Consider the following 20,259-nt stretch of genomic DNA (forward strand, 5'->3'; position numbering starts at 1 on the left):
TAGGCCAGGGACCAAGTTAGATGACTCTGAGGCATACAGCTAAAATAATTACATGTAAATTATTTTTGTCAAGTTGGTGCACCCATGACAACTTTATTGAGGAACAAACAGCGATAAAAAAAGATATTTGTACAAGACCAAGATAAAGTGTAGTGTTTTAAAGTGCACTGTGACCACAGGATGGATGGAAGATTGACAGGAAGGCAACAAGACGGAGTAAGAAGAGGATTGGCTCGTGGAAGATGAGAGGAGGGGGCGGAGCCAGCATGGCTATTGTAAGGTTTGATTAAATAAATCCATCTTCTTCACTTGTTCATCCAGCAAGGCTCCGGACTTGGTGTGGGCTACGACTGGTTCAGGATCTGCCTGGAGAGCCAATCCAGGCCTTCCACCAGACCCGTCCCACTCACCGCACACGACGCCTGGACATGGTACTACACACACACACACACACACACACCATGAGTATTTTATTGTACTTTGACATTTTTCTAGTCCATGATTAACTTTATTTTCACACGTGTACATAGCTGGTGTGATTTGAAATGGCCGCAGTTTGACCCTGGAACAGATCATAGATAACGTTCTAGCTCAGGGGTGTCCAAACTTTTTCCAAAAATGAAAGCACGCGGATATTGATATTTGTCATTTTCAAAACTATATTTTTTTTACCTTTAGGGCTCTCCTCAACTTTGGTCCCGGGGACCCAAAAGGGTCTCCGTCATTAAAATGTTCATAATAAGTCATATATTATTTTTTTATTCAATGCTTAAATCACTAGATCAACTTTAAGGTATATAGGTATAAAGTTATCAGGTTTTTATGTTTATTTAATGCCCTTTTTACCCAAACCCTGTTTTTTATGACAAAAACACAAAATATGCAATATTTTATCTCCAAAAATGTCAAAGTGGAATATTTGATGTGAAGTCTTTGGAACCTTAAATAAGTCAATAATTATAACAACATTGATTTTGAATCATGATTATTTTTGGAGCAATAACAGTTAAAAAAAAAAAAGAATACCACTAAAATTATTGGGGATTCAAAAGGGTCCCACTTTAGATCTCCACTCATAAGAGTTAAAATAAGTCTTCTTTTTTTAAATTTTTTTTTTACTTTCAACACTTAAGTCTCTAGATCAACTTCAGATGTATCTGCCGATAATATTTTTTATGGGTGTTTTTGTTTGTTTGTTTGTTTGTTTTATTCTCTTTTTGTCATACAAAACTTTGTTTTTTATACGTCAAACACTAAATATGCAATATTTTCTCCCAAAAAGATGTCAAAGTGGAATATTTGATGTGAAGTAATTGGAGCCGTAAAAAGATCAATAATTCATAACATCGATTTTGAGTCATTATCATTTTTGGAGCAATAACAGTTTATATATATATAAAAAAAAAAAAAAGAATACCAATAAAATTATTAGGGATCCAAAAAGTTCCCATTCATAAAAGTGTTAAAATAATTTGTACATGTTTTACTTTTAACACTTAAGTCTTGGGATCAACTTCCCATCTATTTGCAGATTATAATTCTTATTATTTTTAATGTTGTTTTTTTTTGTTTGTTTGTTCGTTCTATGCCCTTTGTGTCATACAAAACTGTTTTTTATATGTCAAACACAAAATATGCAATATTTTCCCCCCAAAAAATAAATGTCAAAATGTAATATTTGATGTGAAGTCATTGGAGCTTTAATAATGCATAACATCATCAATTTTGATTATTATTTTTTTGAGCAAAAAATGTCCCACTAAAAATCTTAGGGATCCAAAAGGGTCCCACTTTAGATCCCCACTCACAAGAGTAAAATATATATATATATTTTTTTTAAACTTTCAACACTTCAGTCTCTAGATCAACTTCAGATTTATCTGCCGATAATATTTTTAAATTATTTTTATGTTTTTTTTCCCCATTTTGTCATACAAAAAATTTTGTTTTATATGTCAAACACAAAATATGCACTATTTTCTCCTGGTAATATTTGAAAGTGGAATATTTAATGTAAAGTAATTGGAGTCATAATTAGACCAATAATTCATAACACCATTGATCTTGATTCATTAATATTTTTTTGAGCTATTTAAAATGGTCCCACTAAATTTCCTGGAGATCTAAAAGAGTCCCACTCATTAAAGTGTAAAAACAAGTCATACTTTTTTATTTTCAACACTTAAGTCTCTACATCATCTTCAGATCTATCTGCCGATAATATATCTTTCTATTATTTTTTACGGGGTGTTTTTCTTTATTTGTTTGTTTTATGCCCCTTTTATCATACAAAACTTTGTTCTTTAAAAAAAAGTTTTAAAAATTCCCACTAAAATACTTGGGAATCCAAAAGGGTCCCACTCATAAAAGTGTTAAAAATAAATCTTACTTTTTCTTTCATCACTTAAATCTCTAGATGAACTTCAGATCTATCTGCTGATTATATTTTTTATATTATTTTTTGTGTTTGTTTTGATTACATTTTTTTTGGAGCAATGACAGTTTAAAAAAGGTCCCATTAAAATTATTGGGGATCTAAGAGGGTCCCACTCATAAAAGTGTTAAAAAAAAAGTCATACTTTTTTTTTTCTTTCAACACTTAAGTCTCTACATCAACTTCAGATATATCTGCCAATTATATATTTTTATTATTTTTTATGGGTTTTTTTTATATTTGTTTGTTTTATTCCCTTTTGTTGTACAAAACATTGTTTTTTATATGTCAAACACAAAATATGCAATATTGTCTCCCAAAAAGATGTCAAAGTGGAATATTTGATGTGACGTAATTGGAGCCGCAAATACGACAATAATTCATAACGACATAAATTTTGATTCATTATTATTATTTTGAGCAATGATCGTTCAAAAAGGGTCCCACTAAAATTCTTGGCAATTCAAAAGGGTCCCACTCATAAAAGTGTTAAAAATAGGTCTTTTTTTTTTTTTTTAACTTTTAACACTTAAATCTCTGATTTTGAGTCATTATTATTTTTGGAGCAATGACAGTTCAAAAAAAGAATACCACTAAAATGATTGGGGATCCGAAAGGGTCCCACTCATAAAAGTGTTAAAATAATTTGTACATGTTTTACTTTTAACACTTAAGTATACACTTTAAAAAATAATAAAATAAAATAAAAATAAATAAATTAATAAATAATAATATATATAAATAATAAATATATTATAATAAATAATAATAAATAAATAAATAATAAATAAATAATAAATATATTAATAATAAATAATAATAAATAAATAATAAAAATAAATAAAATAAAATAATTTGTACATGTTTTACTTTTAACACTTAAGTATACACTTTAAATATATCAACTTCCCATCTATCTGCCGATTTATAATTCTTAATATTTTAATGTTGTTGTTTTTTTATTTGATTGTTTTATTCCAATTTTGTCATACAAAACTTTGTTTTTTATATGTCAAACACAAAATATGCAATAATTCCCCCCCCAAAAAAATAAATGTCAAAGCGGAATATTTGATAAGTATTTGGAGATAAGTAATTGGAAACATAAATAAGTCAATAATTCATAACAACACTGATTTTGAGTCTTTTTTTTTTTTTGTTGAGCAATGACAGTTAAAAAAAAAAATCCCACTAAAATGATAGGGGATCCAAAAGGGTCCCACTCATAAAAGTGTTCAAATATTTCATATGTGTTTTCTTTCAACAATTAAGTCTCTAGATCAACTTCAGATCTATCTGCCGATTATAATTTTTATTATTTTTTATATATGTTAGCTAAGCCCTTTTTGTCATACAAAACTTACTTTTTTGTATGTCAAACACTAAATATGCAATATTTTCTCTAATTGGAGCCTTAAATATGTCAATAATTCATAAAAACATTGATTTTGAGTCATTATTTTTTGAGCAATGACAGTTTGAAAGAAAAGCTGCCACTAAAATTATTTGGGATCCAAAAGGGTCCCACTCATCAGTGTTGTAAATCATTCATACATTTTTACTTTCAACACTTAAAACTCTAGATCAACTTCAGACATATCATATTTTTATTAGTTAGTTTAATTCCCTTCTGAGGGTACACACGTACCTGCTGGGAGACCCCCGCCAGGCGCAGGGCGCTGGTGACCTCGCTGACAGACATGGCGTGAGGGAGGTCTTGTTTGTTGGCCAACACCAACAAGGACACCTTCCTCAGCTCCTCCTCTTCCAGCTGCAACACACACATAATAAATAATAAATGATAAATGGGTTGTACTTGTATAGCGCTTTTCTACCTTCAAGGTACTCAAAGCGCTTTGACACTACTTCCACATTTACCCATTCACACACACATTCACACACTGATGGAGGGAGCTGCCATGCAAGGCGCTAACCAGCACCCATCAGGAGCAAGGGTGAAGTGTCTTGCTCAGGACACAACGGACATGACGAGGTTGGTACTAGGTGGGGATTGAACCAGGGACCCTTGGGTTGCGCACGGCCACTCTCCCACTGCGCCACGCCGTCCCTACATACTTCAATACACACTAATACTTCAATACACACTAATACTTCAATACACACTAATACTTTAATACACACTAATACTTTAATACACACTAATACTTCCATACACGCACTAATACTTCAATACACACTAATACTTCCATACACGCACTAATACTTCCATACACGCACTAATACTTCCATACACGCACTAATACTTCAATACACACTAATACTTCCATACACGCACTAATACTTCCATATACGCACTAATACTTCCATACACGCACTAATACTTCCATACACGCACTAATACTTCAATACACACTAATACTTCCATACACACTAATACTTCCATACACACTATTTCCATACACACTAATACTTCCATACACGCACTAATACTTCCATACACACTAATACTTCAATACACACTAATACTTTAATACACACTAATACTTCCATACACGCACTACTACTTCCATACACGCACTAATACTTCAATACACACTAATACTTCCATCCACACCAACACTTCCATACACACTAACACTTCCATACACACCAACACTTCAATGCACACCAACACTTCAATCCACACTAATACTTCCATCCACACACTTCCATACACACCAACACTTCCATACACACCAACACTTCCATACACACTAACACTTCCATACACACCAACACTTCCATACATACCATACACACCAACACTTCAATCCACACTAACACTTCCATCCACACTAACACTTCCATCCACACCAACACTTCCATCCACACCAACACTTCCATACACACTAACACTTCCATACACACCAACACTTCAATGCACACCAACACTTCAATCCACACTAATACTTCCATCCACACACTTCCATACACACCAACACTTCCATACACACCAACACTTCCATACACACTAACACTTCCATACACACCAACACTTCCATCCACACCAACACTTCCATACACACCAACACTTTCATACACACCATACACACCAACACTTCCATACACACCAACACTTCCATACACACCAACACTTCCATGCACACCAACACTTCAATGCACACCAACACTTCAATCCACACTAATACTTCCATACACACCAACACTTCCATACACACCAACACTTCCATACACACCAACACTTCCATACACACTAACACTTCCATACACACTAATACTTCATCAGTACTTCTTGCTCACATATCTGCTTACCATGCAGTGCAGCTCCTCTGCAGCTTCTTTGATCCTCTGAGGGTCGTTGCTGTCCACCACGAATATCACACCCTGAATGTGACACACACACCACAAATATCACACCCTAAATGTGAACACACATAATTCTTCAAGTACTACTACACAAATATCACACACATAATTCTTCAAGTACTACTACACAAATATCACACCCTAAATGTGAACGCACATAATTCTTCAAGTACTACTACACAAATATCACACCCTAAATGTGGACACAAAGACTTCTTCAACTACTACTACTTAATGTAGTAGTACTTATTTGTGTATTAACGCAGTAGTACTTACTTGTGTATTAACGTAGTAGTGTTTCCAGAGTGGTCTAATGATAGTTTGACCACCAACATCCCAAACAGTAAAAGTGATGTTTTTATATTCCACTGTCTCCACGTTAAAGCCTGCAAACATCAACAACAAAAACAACATCATCACAAACATCACCAAAAACAACATCAACGCCAACAACAACACATACAAAACAACACCAATAACAAAACAAACAATATCACCAACAAAACAACAAAACAAAAACAACACATACAAAACAAAACCAACAACACATACAAAACAAAAACAACATCAACACAAATAAAACAAAAACAACACCAAAAACACCAACATCAACAACAAAAACAACATCAACACAAACATCACCAAAAACAACATCAACGCCAACAACAACACATACAAAACAACACCAATAACAAAACAAACAATATCACCAACAAAACAACAAAACAAAAACAACACATACAAAACAAAACCAACAACACATACAAAACAAAAACAACATCAACACAAATAAAACAAAAACAACACCAAAAACACCAACATCAACAACAAAAACAACATCAACACAAACATCACCAAAAACAACATCAACGCCAACAACAACACATACAAAACAAAAACAACACCAATAACAAAACAAACAACAATATCACCAACAAAACAAAAACAACAACACATACAAAACAAAACCAACAACACATACAAAACAAAAACAACATCAACACATATAAAACAAAAACAACACCAAAAACACCAAAATCAACAACACAAAAACAAAATCATCAACACCAACAAAACAAGAACACCACCACCAACAAGACCAACAAAACAAAAACAATATCAACAACACAAAAACAACATCAACACATACCAAAACAACACCAACATCAACAACACAAAAACAACACCACCACCAACATCAACAAAACAAAAATAACATTAAAAACACCAACAAAACAAATACGACACCACAGACAAAAGAAAAACAACAACACATACAAAACAAAAAACCACCAACAAAACAAAAACATAAACAACACCAACAAAACAAAAACAATATCAACAACACAAAAACAACATTAACACATACAAAACAAAATCAACACATACAAAACAAAAACACCAACATCAACAACACCACCACCACCAACATCAACAAAACAAAAATAACATTAACACCAACAAAACAAATACGACACCACAGACAAAACAAAAACATCAACACATACGCAACAAAAAACACCAACAAAACAAAAACAACATTAACAACAACAAAACAAAAACAACACTTGTAACACCAACAAAACAAATAAATCAACAACAAAACAAAAACATCATCATTAACAACAAAACCACAACAACAACAAAACCAAAACCACATCAACAACAAAACAATAACAGTGATACTGTATTGACTATGATTGTTGTGATGGTGACAAGTGTTGTTCTGACCAACAGTGGGAATGGTGGTGACCACCTCAGCCAGCTTCATTCTGTACAGCAGTGTGGTTTTCCCTGCAGCGTCCAGACCCACTGTCACACAAACAACAACAACTATCAGGGACATTCATATTCATACCTATCTAAGGATTGTCCACATAAAACTCGGAACTAAAACTATCCATTTCTTGCATATTTACTAGTAGCTTCCGCCAGAGATGAGGAGGAAAAACTTTTTGACTTCCCTTTCCTCCATTGGCGCATATTTACAATCTAGTCTGGTATTTTCCACCAAGTACCTCTCAGAAAACACTAGAGGCTCTCCAAGTACCACCATAATGGCCACCATTAAAATACAGTAGAGTACTAGGCCCAAGTATTCATTAAAACCAAGGCAAAGGTTTCATTTAACAAGTATGTTTAATATTTTGAAACACATATTTTGAAAAGTATCAAATGTGTTTGAAAATAGCAAAATAAAACACTGTACTTTTAACAAGTAATGGTAGATGGAGCCCGTGTACCAGTACTACAGTCCTCTAACCAGTCATTTTGTTGTGTTGACTGCAATGATAGTAAAGCTTCCACACATACGTACACATATCTTTACTTCCTGTGGTTAATGGTTACAAAAATAAAGAATACAAACGGGTGCGGGCTAATATTGCCGCGCTTTTAATTTGAAGCCTACTTTGCACCAAACAGGAAGTCGCCGTGTGTTTCAATGCTGTTGACGATAATACTATGACACATGTCGACATAAACGGACCCATTTTTCATAAATGTGAGCCGTTTGGATCATAAATGTTATGTGGCACGTTACGGAAATAAGAAAAACATGGCGGCCCGGAACAAAAAAAATATATTCCCCTCTCAATGGGTTTTGTAACAAAATAAAGTTATCATAAACTCAAATGAATTAAGGAAATGCCATTTTAATTACATGATGTATACAATATGAACTAGGGATGTCCCGATCTGATATTTGGATCGGATCGGCCGCCGATATTTGCCAAAAAATGCGTATCGGCAAGGCATGGGAAAATGCCGATCCAGTTAAAAAAACAACTCTGCTCCGTGTTTTCCAACGCACCGATTTAAATTATACATTCCACTTTTCTGCTGCTTCCGTTCCGCATTTTCCAGCACACCCACAGGTCTGTGGATTCTCACGCAGTTGCTTTTAGCTGCTGGCATTACACGACAGGCTCTTCTCACTCTTTTCTGTGTCTCCCTCTCACAGACAGCAAGCGCACCTTCTTACAGACGTCACATACTGTCACGTCATACGTCACATACTGTCACGTCATACGTCACATACGTATACGTCCTCCCCGAGCAGAGAGGTAGCAGCATGGCTAACGTTAGCTGTGATGCTAGCGCAGCCGTGTGACCAACGTTCTCTCTAAGGTGCGCGGTTGTGCAATTACGCACTGCTCAAACGTCCTCTGCGCATAGCAATTATATGCCACGCACAAAATCAAATAAAAAAATAAGCGCATAACAATTTTCGACACACGGACACGACAGAGAAAACAGTTTTCGTCATCATTGTTCAAATATTATAACGTCTGTCGAGACGCTTATCTCCGTTCGGTGCCACACGTCCACACCATCAAAATGCCGAGGCAAAAATGTCCAGATCAACACCGTATGAAAAAATTAGTGATTTTTTTAGTTGTGATTTCCTTCTCTGCATGAAAGTTTAAAAGTAGCATATATTAATGCAGTATGAAGAAGAATGTTTTAATGTAGACATGCAAGCCTTGAAAGAAAATGTTGAAAATCAAGACTACATTTCCTGCAAATGGGTGCATTTCTACCCTATATTTTAACTTTAGATTTATTCTCATATCAAACTCTTTTGGCTGTCTTTTTGACACTTACATCCGGCGCCCCCCTCCACACCCGGGATTATAAATAATGTAAATAATTCAATGTGATTATCTTGTGTGATGACTGTATTATGATGATAGTATATATATGATAGTATATATCTGTATCATGAATCAATTTAAGCGGACCCCGACTTAAACAAGTTGAAAAACTTATTGGGGTGTTACCATTTAGTGGTCAATTGTACGGAATATGTACTTCACTGTGCAACCTACTAATAAAAGTCTCAATCAATCAATCAAAACACATAGAATCATCATACTGCTGTGATTATATGCATCAAGTGTTCATTCAAGGCTAAGGCAAAATATCGAGATATATATTGTGTATCGCAATATGGCCTTAAAATATCGCAATATTAAAAAAAGGCCATATCGCCCAGCCTTAGTTCAATGATGCCATTTCTGTTTGTCATGTATAATTTTGTCTATTTTGTGTTTATCCTTGAATAAACAGGTCAGTTTCTTGTTACCAACCATTGTGTATTATTCAAACTCCCCTAATTCAGCTGGCTAGTTGTTATCAAGAGTACTAAAACCCTTTTCAACATGATTCTGACAACTAAGTAGGCTAAATAACTTTAAACTTTAATACATGCTCGGATAGGCCATTATCGGTCAGTATCGGTATCGGTCAGTATCGGTATCGGATCGGAAGTGCAAAAACAATATCGGTATCGGATCGGAAGTGCAAAAACCTGGATCGGGACATCCCTAATATGAACGTATATTTATGCATCGTATTTATTTATTCTCACCAACTATGGAATTATATATCAAATGTACATGTTGCTTCCATCAGCAGCTACAATGCTTAATACACAAAAATAGAGATGTCCGATAATATCGGCCTGCCGATAAATGCGTTAAAATGTAATATCGGAAAATTATCGGTATCATTTTTTAAATTATTGTTATCGTTGTCTCCTCTCTGAGCTGCCACCTTAACGTGGTAGAGGAGTTTGCGTGTCCCAATGATCCTAGGAGCTATGTTGTCCGGGGGCTTTATGCCCCCTGGTAGGGTCTCCCAAGACAAACTGGTCCTAGGTGAGGGATCAGACAAAGAGCAGCTCGAAGACCTCCATGAAATATAAAAAACAAGGACCCAGATTTCCCTCGCCCGGACGCGGGTCACCGGGGCCCCCCTCTGGAGCCAGGCCCGGAGGTGGGGCACGATGGCGAGCGCCTGGTGGCCGGGCCTGTCCCCATGGGGCCCGGCCGGGCACAGCCCGAAGAGGCAACGTGGGTCCCCCCTCCAATGGGCTCACCACCCATAGCAGGGGTCATAGAGGTCGGGTGCAATGTGAGCTGGGCGGCAGCCGAAGGCAGGGCACTTGGCGGTCCGATCCTCGGCTACAGAAGCTAGCTCTTGGGACGTGGAACGTCACCTCGCTGGGGGGGAAGGAGCCTGAGCTAGTGCGCGAGGTGGAGAAGTTCCGGCTTGATATAGTCGGACTCACTTCGACGCACAGCAAGGGCTCTGGAACCAGTTCTCTCGAGAGGGGCTGGACTCTCTTCCACTCTGGCGTTCCCGGCAGTGAGAGGCGACGAGCTGGGGTGGCAATTCTTGTTTCCCCCCGGCTCAGAGCCTGTACGTTGGAGTTCAACCCGGTGGACGAGAGGGTAGCTTCCCTCCGCCTTCGGGTGGGGGAACGGGTCCTGACTGTGGTTTGCGCTTACGCGCCAAACCGCAGCTCAGAGTACCCACCCTTTTTGGATTCACTCGAGGGAGTACTTGAGAGTGCTCCCCCGGGTGATTCCCTCGTTCTACTGGGGGACTTCAATGCTCATGTTGGCAACGACAGTGAAACCTGGAGAGGCGTGATTGGGAAGAATGGCTGCCCGGATCTGAACCCGAGCGGTGTTTTGTTATTGGACTTTTATGCCCGTCACAGATTGTCCATAACAAACACCATGTTCAAACATAAGGGTGTCCATATGTGCACTTGGCACCAGGACACCCTAGGCCGCAGTTCCATGATCTACTTTGTAGTTGTGTCATCGGATTTGCGGCCTCATGTTTTGGACACTCGGGTGAAGAGGGGGGCGGAGCTTTCTACTGATCACCACCTGGTGGTGAGTTGGCTGCGATGGTGGGGGAGGATGCCGGACAGACCTGGCAGGCCCAAACGCATTGTGAGGGTTTGCTGGGAACGTCTGGCAGAGTCTCCTGTCAGAGAGAGTTTCAATTCCCACCTCCGGAAGAACTTTGAACATGTCACGAGGGAGGTGCTGGACATTGAGTCCGAATGGACCATGTTCCGCGCCTCTATTGTCGAGGCGGCTGATTGGAGCTGTGGCCGCAAGGTAGTTGGTGCTTGTCGTGGCGGTAATCCTAGAACCCGTTGGTGGACACCGGCGGTGAGGGATGCCGTCAAGCTGAAGAAGGAGTCCTATCGGGTTCTTTTGGCTCATAGGACTCCTGAGGCAGCGGACAGGTACCGACAGGCCAAGCGGTGTGCGGCTTCAGCGGTCGCAGAGGCAAAAACTCGGACATGGGAGGAGTACGGGGAAGCCATGGAAAACGACTTCCGGACGGCTTCGAAGCAATTCTGGACCACCATCCGCCGCCTCAGGAAGGGGAAGCAGTGCACTATCAACACCGTGTATGGCGAGGATGGTGTTCTGCTGACCTCGACTGCGGATGTTGTGGATCGGTGGAGGGAATACTTCGAAGACCTCCTCAATCCCACCAACACGTCTTCCTCTGAGGAAGCAGTGCCTGGGGAGTATGTGGTGGGCTCTCCTATTTCTGGGGCTGAGGTTGCTGAGGTAGTTAAAAAGCTCCTCGGTGGCAAGGCCCTAGGGGTGGATGAGATCCGCCCGGAGTTCCTTAAGGCTCTGGATGCTGTGGGGCTGTCTTGGTTGACAAGACTCTGCAGCATCGCGTGGACATCGGGGGCGGTGCCTCTGGATTGGCAGACCGGGGTGGTGGTTCCTCTCTTTAAGAAGGGGAACCGGAGGGTGTGTTCTAACTATCATGGGATCACACTCCTCAGCCTTCCTGGTAAGGTCTATTCAGGTGTACTGGAGAGGAGGCTACGCCGGATAGTCGAACCTCGGATTCAGGAGGAACAGTGTGGTTTTCGTCCTGGTCGTGGAACTGTGGACCAGCTCTATACTCTCGGCAGGGTCCTTGAGGGTGCATGGGAGTTTGCCCAACCAGTCTACATGTGTTTTGTGGACTTGGAGAAGGCATTCGACCGTGTCCCTCGAGAAGTCCTGTGGGGAGTGCTCAGAGAGTATGGGGTATCGGACTGTCTGATTGTGGCAGTCCGCTCCCTGTATGCTCAGTGCCAGAGCTTGGTCCGCATTGCCGGCAGTAAGTCGGACACGTTTCCAGTGAGGGTTGGACTCCGCCAAGGCTGCCCTTTGTCACCGATTCTGTTCATAACTTTTATGGACAGAATTTCTAGGCGCAGTCAAGGCGTTGAGGGGATCTGGTTTGGTGGCTGCAGGATTAGGTCTCTGCTTTTTGCAGATGATGTGGTCCTGATGGCTTCATCTGGCCAGGATCTTCAGCTCTCACTGGATCGGTTCGCAGCCGAGTGTGAAGCGACTGGGATGGGAATCAGCACCTCCAAGTCCGAGTCCATGGTTCTCGCCCGGAAAAGGGTGGAGTGCCATCTCCGGGTTGGGGAGGAGATTTTGCCCCAAGTGGAGGAGTTCAAGTACCTCGGAGTCTTGTTCACGAGTGGGGGAAGAGTGGATCGTGAGATCGACAGGCGGATCGGTGCGGCGTCTTCAGTAATGCGGACGCTGTATCGATCCGTTGTGGTGAAGAAGGAGCTGAGCCGGAAGGCAAAGCTCTCAATTTACCGGTCGATCTACGTTCCCATCCTCACCTATGGTCATGAGCTTTGGGTTATGACCGAAAGGACAAGATCACGGGTACAAGCGGCCGAAATGAGTTTCCTCCGTCGGGTGGCGGGGCTCTCCCTTAGAGATAGGGTGAGAAGCTCTGCCATCCGGGAGGAGCTCAAAGTAAAGCCGCTGCTCCTCCACATCGAGAGGAGCCAGATGAGGTGGTTCGGGCATCTGGTCAGGATGCCACCCGAACGCCTCCCTAGGGAGGTGTTTAGGGCACGTCCGACCGGTAGGAGGCCGCGGGGAAGACCCAGGACACGTTGGGAAGACTATGTCTCCCGGCTGGCCTGGGAATGCCTCAGGATCCCCCGGGAGGAGCTGGACGAAGTGGCTGGGGAGAGGGAAGTCTGGGCTTCCCTGCTTAGGCTGCTGCCCCCGCGACCCGACCTCGGATAAGCGGAAGAAGATGGATGGATGGATGGATGGATGTTATCGTTGTTGTTTTTTAATTAAATCAACATAAAAAACACAAGATACACTTACAATTAGTGCACCAACCCAAAAAAAATCCCTCCCCCATTTACACTCATTCACATAAAAGGGTTGTTTCTTTCTGTTATTAATATTGTGGTTCGATCCTACATTATATATCAATATATATCAATACAGTCTGCAAGGGATACAGTCCGTAAGCACACATGATTGTGCGTGCTGCTGGTCCACTAATAGTACTAACCTTTAACAGTTAATTTTACTAATTCTCATTAATTACTAGTTTCTATGTAACTGTTTTTATATTGTTTTACTTTCTTTTTTATTCAAGAAAATGTTTTTAATTTATTTATCTTATTTTATTTTATTAATTAAAAAAAAAAGTACCTTATCTTCACCATACCTGGTTGTCCAAATTAGGCATAATAATGTGTTAATTCCACGACTGTATATATCTAGTTGATATCGGTATCGGTAATTAAAGATCGGACAATATCGGATATCGGCAAAAAGCCATTATCTGACATCCCTACACAAAAACTTAAGGGATTTATATTTTAATGTCCTGAAGTTTGCGTTTTCAACAATATTTTATCCAAAAGTACTAACGATTACAATTTCACCCAAAAAATAAAAATAAATGTATCAAACAAGAACGACGCTCACCCATCAGGATCCTGGCGGGAGTTTTGGATGTAAACATGGAGAAGAGGCGGGAGATGAGGACGCCCATACTTCCGGTCAGCGTGTCGTCTTCAAGAGGTGTCTCGCTTTGCGTGTGTGTCCGCCGCCGTGGGTCTCCTGCCTTTATAGGCACCGCCAGGGCGTGCGTGTAACTGCTTGTGTGTCATTCGTGTACCTGTCAGAATAGTACGCCGTGGCAACAGGAACACTCGTGAGACGTGACTTCCGCTGAAAGGCCCGCCTACAAAATAAGGGTGCCTGTTTGTGTTGATGAAAATAACACTGAAAGACTCCTCGCGGACACTTCGACGCCCCAATAGCTTCAAAAGTTACACTTTGGAAAGCAGTTTGGATTATTTTGGTCTCAACAAAGTGTGCGGGAAATGAGAAGAGAGTGAGACGTCTCGTTAAGGTGTTACGTCATCGTCGCCGAGTTGCTGGTTTCCTCCACGTGGACCAAAACAACACACCGATGACGTCACGTTGTGTTATATAACGACAATAAGGGATGGGCAAGCTACCCCGAAAGGGACAAGCGGTGGGAAATGGATGGATGGAATATATACAATCTTCATATTCCACATTTCAGCTCTTCCAAAGTCCAAATGCTTGTTAGCCAACTGCTAGCATGCTAAGATCATTTGACATCCATCATTTTCTACCGCTTGTCCCTTTTGGGGTCGCTGGAGCCTATCTCAGTTGCAATCGAGCGGAAAGCGGAGTACACCCTGGACAAGTTGCCACATGTTTGAACTAGGGCTGCAACAACTAATCGATTAAAATCGATTATAAAAATAGTTGGCGATTAATTTAGTCATCGATTCGTTGGATCTATGCTACACGCAGGTTTTTTTAATAAACTGCAACATTTTACAAACAGCTGAGAAACAATAATCAAAATAAGTATGGTGCCAGTATGCTGGGTTTTCTTTTTCAATAAAATACTGGAAAGGATAGGAATGTAGTTTGTCTCTTTTATCCGATTATTAATCGATTAATCGAAGTAATAATCGACAGATTAATCGATTATCAAATGAGTTGTTAGTTGCAGCCCTAGTTTGAACTAATTTCACAGCCATACGTCATATTACATGGTACCTGACACATGCTACCTGTTAGTATTTTAGTACTTTTTTTGTTGCTGATTTTGCCGGAGTCATATGTAACACGCTGTTGTAACACGTGGCTTGGCATTGCCTTGCTGAAATAAGCAGGGGCGTCCATGATAACGTTTCTTGGATGGCAACATATGTTGCTCCAAAACCTGTATGTACCTTTCAGCATTAATAGCGCCTTCACAGATGTGTAAGTTACCCATGTCTTGGGCACTAATACACCCCCATACCATCACACATGCTGGCTTTTACACTTTACGCCTAGAACAATCCGGATGGTTCTTTTCCTCTTTGTTCCAGAGGACACGACGTCCACAGTTTCCAAAAAAAAATTGAAATGTGGACTCGTCAGGCCACAGAACACTTTTCCACTTTGTATCAGTCCATCTTAGATGAGCTCAGGCCCAGCGAAGCCGGCGGCGTTTCTGGGTGTTGTTGATAAATGGCGTTATAGAGTTTTAACTTGCATTTACAGATGTAGCGACCAACTGTAGTTACTGACAGTGGTTTTCTGAAGTGTTCCTGAGCCCATGTGGTGATATCCTTTACACACTGATGTCGCTTTTTGATGCAGTACCGCCTGAGGGATGGAAGGTCCGTAATATCATGGCTTACTTGCAGTGATTTCTACAGATTCTCTGAACCTTTTGATGATATCACGGACCGTAGATGGTGAAATCCCTAAACTCCTTGCAATAGCTGGTTGAGAAATGTTGTTCTTAAACAATTTGCTCAGGCATTTGTTGACAAAGTGGCGACCCTCGCCCCGTCCTTGTTTGTGAACGACTGAGCATTTCATGGAAGCTGCTTTTATACCCAATCATGGCACCCACCTGTTCCCAATTAGCCTGTTCACCTGTGGGATGTTCCAAATAAGTCTTTGATGAGCATTCCTCCTTTTTTGCTACTTGTGCCAGCTTTTTTTTTGAAACATGTAGCAGGCATCAAATTCCAAATGAGCTAATATTTGCAAAAAATAACAAAGTTTTCACAGTGTGAACATGAAATATATTGTCTTTGCAGTCTATTCAATTGAATATAAGTTGAAAAGGATTTGCAAATCGTTGTATTCTCTTTTTATTTACCATTTACACAACGTGGCAACTTCACTGCTTTTGGGTTTTGTAGGAGCTCAGTGCTCTATGGCTAACTGTGTGTAATGTGGCCAAAAAATATTAAATAAAACCTCTGCCTTGTTTTTTAATGAATACTTGTCTTAGACCTACTACGCTACCGTGCTTTAATGTGGATCATTATGGTGGCACTTGGTACTGCGTCAGAGTACCTCAGCACACATTTGCACAGTCTAACCCAGGGGTCGGCAACCCGCGGCTCTATGCGGCTCTTTAGCGCTGCCCTAGTGGCTCTCTGGAACTTTTTCAAAAATGTATGAAAAATAGAAAAAGATGAGGAAAATTTTTAATTTTTTAATTATAATATGGTTTCTGTAGGAGGACAACCATGACACAAACCTCCCTAATTGTTATAAAGCACACTGTTTATATCATACTTGCCAACCCTCCCGGATTTTCCGGGAGACTCCCGAAATTCAGCGCCTCTCCCGAAAACCTCCTGGGACAAAATTTCTCCCGAAATTCAGGCGGAGCTGGAGGCCACGCCCCCTCCAGCTCCATGCGGACCTGAGTGACGTGTTGACAGCCTGTTCACAACATTGCCAACAGCAATGTTGTGACACTTTTAAACAGGACAATACTGCCATTGTGGGTCACATGCACATGTGACCCACCCATAATGTGTCACATTTTTGTGTTGATTTATTTATTTTATTTTGTGGTTTGAATTCGTTTTTGGAGCTGTCATTCCACATTTATCAGTATTCACATTGGTCAGTAGGGGGCAATAGGGCGTTTCTTCCCAATTGAATGCTATCACCTGCAGACCGGAAGTGTCATGTCATTCTGATGAGAGCGACCAGTCTGTGAACAATTGAAACGTCCTGTGTGCTTTTTCCTCCTGTATAACAGGTTAGTTTTGGTGAATCAACTCACTGAATAATATCCATGTGATCTTTATAAGTTTAAGTACACATTCTGATGGTGGAGCCTAACTCTAAAGTGTTTGTGAGTTGTAGTTTGTATTTGTGAATGAATCCAGTGCACAGCTGCAGTAATCAATACAAAAAGGCGACGTGAGTGCGCAATGTTTGTATAGGAACTTCTGATCCTAATTCAGACTCCCAAATTAGAGCTCCCGTTTTCTTATTGATTTTATAATGTATATTTGTATAATGTGTGTGTTCTGAAATAGTGACAGAAAATAGAACAAGGATGGCCAATTCAACCCTTAACTCAACAATGAGTAGATGAGTGTTATGTGTGTGTATATGTGTAAATAAATGAACACTGAAATTCAAGTATTTATATATATATATATATATATATATATATATATATATATATATATATATATAAATGTAATTAAAAAAAAAAATTTAAAAAAAAATATATATATATATATATACAGTGGGGCAAAAAAGTATTTAGTCAGCCACCGATTGTGCAAGTTCTCCCACTTAAAATGATGACAGAGGTCTGTAATTTTCATCATAGGTACACTTCAACTGTGAGAGACAGAATGTGAAAAAAAAATCCAGGAATTCACATTGTAGGAATTTTAAAGAATTTATTTGTAAATTATGGTGGAAAATAAGTATTTGGTCACTTCAAACAAGGAAGATCTCTGGCTCTCACAGACCTGTAACTTCTTCTTTAAGAAGCTCTTCTGTTCTCCACTCGTTACCTGTATTACTGGGACCTGTTTGAACTCATTATCTGTATAAAAGACACCTGTCCACAGCCTCAAACAGTCAGACTCCAAACTCCACTATGGCCAAGACCAAAGAGCTGTCGAAGGACACCAGGAAAATAATTGTAGACCTGCACCAGACTGTGAAGAGTGAATCTACAATAGGCAAGCAGCTTGGTGTGAAAAAATCAACTGTGGGAGCAATTATCAGAAAATGGAAGACATACAAGACCACTGATAATCTCCCTCGATCTGGGGCTCCACGCAAGATCTCATCCCGTGGGGTCAAAATGATCATGAGAACGGTGAGCAAAAATCCCAGAACCACACGGGGGGACCTGGTGAATGACCTGCAGAGAGCTGGGACCAAAGTAACAAAGGTTACCATCAGTAACACACTACGCCGACAGGGAATCAAATCCTGCAGTGCCAGACGTGTCCCCCTGCTTAAGCCAGTGCATGTCCAGGCCCGTCTGAAGTTTGCCAGAGAGCACATGGATGGTATAGCAGAGGATTGGGAGAATGTCATGTGGTCAGATGAAACCAAAATAGAACTTTTTGGTATAAACTCAACTCGTCGTGTTTGGAGGAAGAAGAATACTGAGTTGCATCCCAAGAACACCATACCTACTGTGAAGCATGGGGGTGGAAACATCATGCTTTGGGGCTGTTTTTCTGCTAAGGGGACAGGCCGACTGATCCGTGTTAAGGAAAGAATGAATGGGGCCATGTATCGTGAGATTTTGAGCCAAAACCTCCTTCCATCAGTGAGAGCTTTGAAGATGAAACGTGGCTGGGTCTTCCAGCATGACAATGATCCCAAACACACCGCCCGGGCAACGAAGGAGTGGCTCCGTAAGAAGCATTTGAAAGTCCTGGAGTGGCCTAGCCAGTCTCCAGACCTCAACCCCATAGAAAATCTGTGGAGGGAGTTGAAAGTCTGTGTTGCTCGGCGACAGCCCCAAAACATCACTGCTCTCGAGAAGATCTGCATGGAGGAATGGGCCAAAATACCAGCTACTGTGTGTGCAAACCTGGTAAAGACCTATAGTAATCGTTTGACCTCTGTAATATAACCTTTGTTGGCAATAACAAAGTATTGAGTTGAATTTTTGTTATTGACCAAATACTTATTTTCCACCATAATTTACAAATAAATTCTTTAAAAATCCTACAATGTGAATTCCTGGATTTTTTTTTCCACATTCTGTCTGTCACAGTTGAAGTGTACCTATGATGAAAATTACAGACCTCTGTCATCATTTTAAGTGGGAGAACTTGCACAATTGGTGGCTGACTAAATACTTTTTTGCCCCACTGTATATATATATATATATAGCTAGAATTCACTGAAAGTCAAGTATTTCTTATATATATATATATATATATATATATATATATATATATATATATATATATATATATATATATATATGTATATATATATATATATATATATAATCTTAACCACGCCCCCCACCCCCCACCCTCCCGAAATCGGAGGTCTCAAGGTTGGCAATTAGTATGGTTTATATTAAACATGCTTCATTGATTCGAGTATTTGGCAAGCGCCGTTTTGTCCTACTAATTTTGGCGGTCCTTGAATTCACCTTAGTATGTTTACATGTATAACTTTCTCCGACTTTCTAGGACGTGTTTTATGCCACTTCTTTTTCTGTCTCATTTTGTCCACCAAACTTTAAACATTGAGCATGAATGCACAAAGGTGAGTTTTGTTGATGTTATTGACTTGTGTGGAGTGCTAATCAGACATATTTGGTCACTGCATGACTGCGAGCTAATCGATGCTAACATGCTATTTAGGCTAGCTATATGTACATATTGCATCATTATGTCTCATTTGTAGCTATATTTGAGCTCATTTAGTTTCCTTTAAGTCCTCTTAATTCAATTTATATCTCATGACACACTATCTGTATGGAATATGGCTTTTAATTTTTTGAGGCTCCAGACAAATTTGGTTTTTGTATTTTTGGTCCAATATGGCTCTTTCAACATT

General features: G+C 39.9%; 1 protein-coding gene across 1 annotated transcript; it reads right to left on the reverse strand.

The window, feature by feature from the left end:
• Nucleotides 1-59: 59 nt before the first annotated feature.
• Nucleotides 60-14,572, reverse strand: LOC133617614 (ADP-ribosylation factor 4-like). The gene is made up of 6 exons (XM_061977694.2): nucleotides 14,341-14,572; nucleotides 7,493-7,573; nucleotides 6,038-6,147; nucleotides 5,708-5,779; nucleotides 4,083-4,205; nucleotides 60-434 (listed from the first exon to the last, which is right to left on the reverse strand). Exons 1-6 carry the CDS (start codon nucleotides 14,405-14,407, stop codon nucleotides 345-347), a joined length of 543 nt encoding a protein of 180 aa, XP_061833678.1. The 5' UTR covers nucleotides 14,408-14,572; the 3' UTR covers nucleotides 60-344.
• Between the last annotated feature and the right edge of the window lie 5,687 nt (nucleotides 14,573-20,259).

This window comes from Nerophis lumbriciformis, linkage group LG18 (genome assembly GCF_033978685.3).
Source record: "Nerophis lumbriciformis linkage group LG18, RoL_Nlum_v2.1, whole genome shotgun sequence".
NCBI lineage: Eukaryota > Metazoa > Chordata > Actinopteri > Syngnathiformes > Syngnathidae > Nerophis > Nerophis lumbriciformis.